The 6,695-nt window shown below is 39.9% G+C and overlaps 1 protein-coding gene across 6 annotated transcripts in view; it reads left to right on the top strand.

Moving 5' to 3' along the window:
* The window catches only part of macrod2 (mono-ADP ribosylhydrolase 2), a 473,980-nt gene that overhangs the window by 444,797 nt on the left and 22,488 nt on the right, over positions 1-6,695 (top strand). For 3 of the 6 annotated variants that reach the window (XM_032540521.1, XM_032540520.1, XM_032540519.1), the window contains exons 12-13: positions 5,415-5,453; positions 5,853-5,900. In XM_032540521.1, coding sequence (XP_032396412.1) covers positions 5,415-5,453; positions 5,853-5,900 — 87 coding nt within the window. The remainder of the gene's footprint in view (positions 1-5,414; positions 5,454-5,852; positions 5,901-6,695) is intronic. The other 3 variants (XM_032540524.1, XM_032540523.1, XM_032540522.1) reach the window with 1 other exon arrangement.

The following is a 6,695-nucleotide window of genomic DNA, read 5'->3' as shown; positions in this document are numbered from 1 at the left end:
GTGTGTGTGTGTGTGTGTGTGTGTGTGTGTGTGTGTGTGTGTGTGCGTGCGCGCGTGATTAATTCCATTATAACCCTTTGTTTTGTAATCTAATTTTATAAATGTTCACTGCAATTTTTGAGTTTCAAATAACATGACTGGTAGGGGAAACATTGTACATTGATATGTGTTTACATAATAATTTGTTTGTTGTGTATGAAGCAATGCAGTGGGTTCTTGGTCGGTTGCTCGCTGTCTGGTGCCAAGTTCCTCTTTGGGGAAATGAATACAAGATGAAGCTTGGTCTTTTTTAAAAGAATGTTTTCTTAAAGGCAAACTTGTTTAAGAAGCCATTATCTGGCTATTCTGCAGTTTCAGCCCCTTTGGATGTGTAATATTGAAACAGTTATAGGCTTCTCCGATACGATGGACCAAAGATAATTAGATTCCTACACTGGAGGGTGTTAGTAGGCAATTAAAATCGTACACCATCCATTTGTCTTCAAGCCTTAAGGTTGCAGGGAATTTTTGAAGATAGCAGTCATGGTTGTTTTCTTCAGGGAAACGGGTCCTCAGCTGATCGTTATAGGTTGAACTGGATAGGGCGTCAATACATTCTGTGTTAGGAAACAAAGCCCAATAAGTCATTTCTCCCTTCTTATTCAACATACCTTTCCCTAATCCAAAGCAGTAATTCAATATGATTCACAAATTCAATCATCAGCATTAGGAGGGCATAAGTATTTTGTAATAATCTTTATAAATCCTAATTTATCAGGCCCGGCAGCTTAATAGTAACTAATCCATTCACAAAAGGCCTTGGCACAGCTTTCTAGCATGGGAACACTCAGTCCTTGAGACAACCTCTCTCACAAGAAAGGAATGAAATGATTTTGTACTGCCTGCACTGTAAAGGTTAGGTCTGGTTCGATGTAGCACATAGGAAGGATTAATCATTGAAACACTCAGATGTCAAGATTGCACAGAGCAGAGGAAATACAAGTTGCAAAAACCGTCTGTCAGCTATGTGAGACGGACATGATCAGATGCTTGGGTCTCATACACCTCAGTACGTTTGAACAAAAACACCATATATTTTACCATCTTGTCTATACAGCCAGCAAAGCAGGTCACCTATTTGGTGTAGTCAATATGTGGAGCACTTTTTTAGAATAAATTACACTGCGGCATGGTTGGTGGAGTGTTTCTGTCAATATGTCTCCGTGTGATCCATCACACCCATCACACTCCTCAGGGGATTCACTCTTCTCAGTCTATGGGTCAGACATGAGGGTTATTTAGCCACGGCACTGATGAAGAGAAAGCATTAAGGCTTTATCCACTGTTGTTCAATGATAAATACAGTGGTTAGTGGACTGAAGGTAAGCATAGGGCTGCTCTGCCCCACACACAACAATTGCAACTTTAAGCTGTCTACATACTGTTAGTGTATTTTGAGTTTGGATTTATTTTTTATGTTATTCTATTCTCTTAGTGTTGATTTACTCTTTTATTGCTTTGTTTCTTATTTTCTAAGCAATTTATGTCTCAAATCTCTAATGAATTTTCTACTTTCATGAGACTTCAAATTTAAAGTGCTTTATAAATGAAGTTCTAATTATATTTACTTTAGGACCAACACAACGTGGGAGTTGTTCAGATTTGCGAAAAAGGATTTCAACTCTTCTTCAAAAGAGGCCTTCACGCAATCCCTTGTCAACTACAAATAACACCCCGAAGTGTATTTGCAAAAAGAAAGGGTCACAGATTAACTTTGTGTGTATGTTTGTGTGATGAGCTATGTTGTGATGTAATCCACATGAAACATAGGCACACAGCATGCAGATGCTGTGAGCTCTAGAAAGAAAAAGAGAGAGAGAAAGGGTGGGAGAGGCACAGAGGCAAATGCTGGCACAGAGGTCCAGGGCGGAGTGTAGCGTCTTTAGAACACACCTGAGTTGGCAAGCAGCCTCACGGTGTCTATTATTTGATATCAGAATGGTATTAGTGAGATTAGTGGATGTCACAGGGCACAGTAAAATGTGAACATTGAGCCAGAAATCAATGCCTGGCTAGGTCTGTTTGCCTGGCATGCTTGAGCTTTCTGGGAAAGACCCGAGGATAAGAGGGGGAGATGGGGAGGGATGGCACGGAGCGCGGATAGACTTGCAGATTAATAACGCTATGTGTGGACAGACAGTTAGCTTCTCCATGGGATGCCATCTCTTACACCGTGGCACCCTGTCAAGCATAGCTCACAAACACACTCGCACTTTGTTTGCCACACAAACACACACACATACACACACACATGTGCAAAAGGTCTTTGAATGATAGCTGTTGGTCTTCTTGTAGCTTTTTTTCCTTTACACGTCTCATGAATTTTTCAAGCTACCTTTTTTTTTCTTTTTTTTAAATCTTTTTTGTCCTTTGCTCCAATTGGCTTTAATGGAAGCAAAAGGAGTCACGTTTGGGGGGAAGAGATAGAGCATAGCCACAGTGTGTGTGTGTGTGTGTGTGTGTGTGTGTCCGCGCAAGTTAACTTGTTCACGTTTCTATTCATTCATAAATATATGACATACTGCTTTTACTTCCTTGGAAATATCGTCTGTAGTTGATGTTTGCTCACTGGTCATGCAAGTAGGACACACTGGGATGGTTGCATATTAGCAACTAAATAAATAGTTCATGTACTTGTGATACTGTACCTCTGAATCTGATGTTGACATAAATAAATCATTCAAGTGTGTGAGACTAACATTTTATCCAAGAAAATACTACGGCTCGGTCACTCATTCAACATGAGTGCAGGCGAGTGCCTACAATTGCCTTTTAGTCTCTTTATTTCTGAAAGGGGAACTCATGGAGTATTGACACTAAAAGTCTTGAGGTCTGGTCTTTGGCTGGAGTCTTTCCATGTGAAGTATGTTAGACCCCGGACTCACAGTGAACACAGTGAGTGTTGGGAGGGAAAGCTGTGACAATGCTGCCACCTGCTGTTTGGAGCACATGAGTGAGCGGCGTGGTGGAGGTGCTGGGTTTTATTCTTTGTGAGAGACAGTGTTCTAATTGAACTTAACTTGGAGCCATTATAAATCACATCTGCCCTACATAGAAGCTTTTGTTGTCTCGTTTGTGTGTGTATATGTGTGTTTATCCACAATCTGTCCCTTAGCATCATTTATCACAAATTGAATACTGTTCCATTTAAAAAGCCCAATACAAATGATCAAATAATGGGCAGGAAATTACATTCAGCCTTTTGTTGTATCTGATATATTGTGGTTTTGGATCACTTTAGACGGATACAACAGCCATGCGTAATTTTTAAACGCCAAAGAAAGGTTTTAGGGTGACCTCATGTCCAGGGAGGATTTTGTCTTAACCTGCTTTTCCCAATGAAGTATTCTGTTCAGCCCCCTGTCTGTGGCTCCATCTCAGAATGCCAGTTATGATTAACAGAAAGGATTGCCATCTACTTCGTGTCACCAGCATTCTGCATGATGGACAGAGGCACTTGAGTAAAACATGCAGTACTGGTAGAACTGGCCTTTTCCCCATTTAATAGATGCTGGCATTTTTATTGTTCTGAGTGCAGGACAAAATTGCATAGATATGGAAAAATGGTTTCTCTCTACAGCTTGTTAAAAAAGCAATTATAGAAGATGCACAATAGCCATTGTAGAGCATGTTCCCTTATTGGTGTCATGGCTTTCATTTACTCAATTTGTCCCAAATGTCATTTGTGTGTGTGTGTGTGTGTGTGTGTGTGTGTGTGTGTGTGTGTGTGTGTGTGTGTGTGTGTGTGTGTGTCAGTGCATGCGCGTGTGTGCATGTGGGAGAAAAAGGGTGAACAGGGTGGGGGTAAGAGATGTGATGCAGGGAGTAGTGTTTTATGTCACTATAATCTGCCTTTTGTGCATACATTGGACACCGTTTGCCATGGTGTTGGACACTGGGTAGGTAGCTCTAGTTGGGAAGATCCTGTCATTAAAATTGGAGGTCGATCAGCAAGAATGATGTCTATATGTAAATTAATATGTGTAGAAAACCTGCCCTCCAATAGGCTTTTTCATGGATCAGATGAAACATTATACTTTTCAGTATAGTGTTTTATAGTATCATAGTGATACTGTAGATTAGATTATACTTTATTTATCCCACGACGGGGAAATTCTGTCGTTACAAGTAGCAGCATAGCAGCAACAGCAAAAAACAAAAAAACAAAACAATAACACACAAACAAGTAAGCACGAAAGAAATACAAGGCAAGAAATACAAGGCAAGAAATACAGGCAAGAAATAGACAATGAAAATATGGTAGACTGAGTAAGTAAAATGCCGTCAAACAAAAGGAATTTTAAAGTGCGGTTGCCATGATAAGAGAAACAATATTGCGGTGTAAGTGACGTTAAAAATTAAGTTGAATGTGTAATTAGAGCAAAGAAGCAAGAGTCGGTAGCATAATTTAATAATCTGTAGTACTACTATTCACTATACTACACTAAACTATCATAGTGATACTGTTTTTTAGTTTATTTTATTTGGCCAATACCAATTCCATTTGTTCATGACCAAATTAGTGCCATTCCCATGAGCCTGACGTGTACTTTCTGTTTGTCAGAATCCGATTTGTACCTAAAACCCGATCAGTTCAGGTCCTATCCCCTGCCCAATGGGCTGTCCTGACCCTAACTGTTCAAAGGCAACGACTAACCATCTACAGTACTAACATGCGTAGAACGGATCAGGTTTCTGGTACAGATCGGGCACACAGTGTTCAATGCAAAGTAGCTAAAGTTAGCATGCTATCACACTAAACTAAGATGGTGAACATGGTAAGCATTTTAATGTTCTTTGTTAACGTCAACTTGTTAGCATTTTCACTGTATACGTATTGTATGCTAACATTAGCATTTAGCAAAAAGCACTGCTGTGCCTTATTACAGCCTGACAGAGCACGGCTATACTCTTAGTCTGGTTTGATAAGTAGCCTACCTCTTGATACACATTTGAGACCCTTTTTGTTGTAACAGTAATACCTTTATAAGCCTATAACAACTGAATTCCAAAGCCAGCTATTTCAAAGACTAGCAAAGCTAACAAATTACCTATTATATTTCTAACAAAATAAGCGCAGGAGTAGATTTCCTTTCCACTAACCTAGACCATGGACAGAAAAGTCTATTATTAACCCTTTATGTAAAAAACAAAACATTGTGAAAGGGAGGCTGGAGAAACAGGAGCTAGGAAGGAGGTAGGCCTAACCGTTTTAAAATGTGATGCCAGCTCTCACAAGATGAAGCCTTTGCCTAGAGATGAACAATTTGCGATCATTAATATGACTTGTAGCTTTGTTTTTCAAATTTGAATGGCTGGCATTATTCCCATGCATGCTTGTGTATGGCTGATGATTTCTTTCCCTCCCTTTTCAGGTAAAGCGGAAATAGGTGATGAAGAAGAGGGTGATGATGGTAATGTAGTTCTACGGACCATTAACACATGTTCTGAGCCCCTCGGCTCTACCAGTGCTTCTTGCTGTCATTTGTCATAAAAAATTGAATTTTCTATTCGTTCCAATTCAGTCTTTCCATTCTCTGTGCCATCACTCCAATGCAAAAAAAATCCTATTATCATAGTAGGTTGAAACAAAGAAATCCTTCAATTATGTATGGTTTTAGAAGTGACATTCTTTTCCCTTCTTTTTTGTCACTTAATTTATGCATCTTTGTGGTTCTATTGCTCTCATACTGCAGTACAAAGACATTGCTACACAAAGAGCAATGACAAGGCTGTTTGAGGTGATGTCCAAAGTTGAGTAAACTCAACTCCAGGCACTAGCACTGAACTCAAATTTTTTCCACTCTTTCTAGATGCTCCTGCAGGAAATACAGATGTTGAGATGGCGAGTCAAAACCTAGGTATAGTACGGTTACATCTAAGGCTCCAGCATGGACAGGGTGTGATTTTCTATTATTGTTGATTATTGCAACTACACTACACATCACTCACTGAGTGGGAAGTAGCGCACATTGATCTGACACTTATGATGGGAATTGTATGAGCTGACCGACGTGCAGCTCATTGCTATGGTTTTTACTTCAGCTCAAAATTTGATTAAAGATCTAACCTGATCAGTCTCGTTAGCAACAGAGGAATAACTAGTATAAAAAGAACAGACCCTGAGACTCTGATGTGTTTTGTTGTGCTGACAGTAAGAGCCTTAAGTGAATTTTTGTGTGTGTGTGTGTATATGTCTGTGTGTGTGTGTGTGTGCATGCGTGCATGCGTGCCTGCGTGCGCGCGTGTGTGCGTGTGCGTTACAGAGAGAGAACCATTAACTTAGAGCAAGAACCATGTGTCTCTCTCGAAATATCCTCTGTGTTGCTGGTGTATAATTAAGATTCTGCATTTGCATACTGGCAGAGCGCAGCGCCTTGTCTCTCTTCTGTTTTTGTTTTATTCAAATCCCATTGACAAAGATTTGACAGATAGAGCCTCTCTGAACATGAATTTTGTAGATATTCTATGAGTTATATCAAATGCAGCCCTGGGATGCTATCCATAACTTGAGACATGTAATTACTTTCTCGTGAGACAAACAGAGAGGTAGGAGCTAGATATATAGGTAAAAACAATACCTGCAGACAAATTCAGACGAAAGCAGTTTATTCAGCAGTTGCATCATTCATTGTGTGTGTGTGTGTGTGTGTGTG

This window comes from Etheostoma spectabile, chromosome 17 (assembly GCF_008692095.1).
Source record: "Etheostoma spectabile isolate EspeVRDwgs_2016 chromosome 17, UIUC_Espe_1.0, whole genome shotgun sequence".
NCBI classification, from domain to species: domain Eukaryota; kingdom Metazoa; phylum Chordata; class Actinopteri; order Perciformes; family Percidae; genus Etheostoma; species Etheostoma spectabile.
This window is presented reverse-complemented; position numbering and strand designations above follow the sequence as displayed.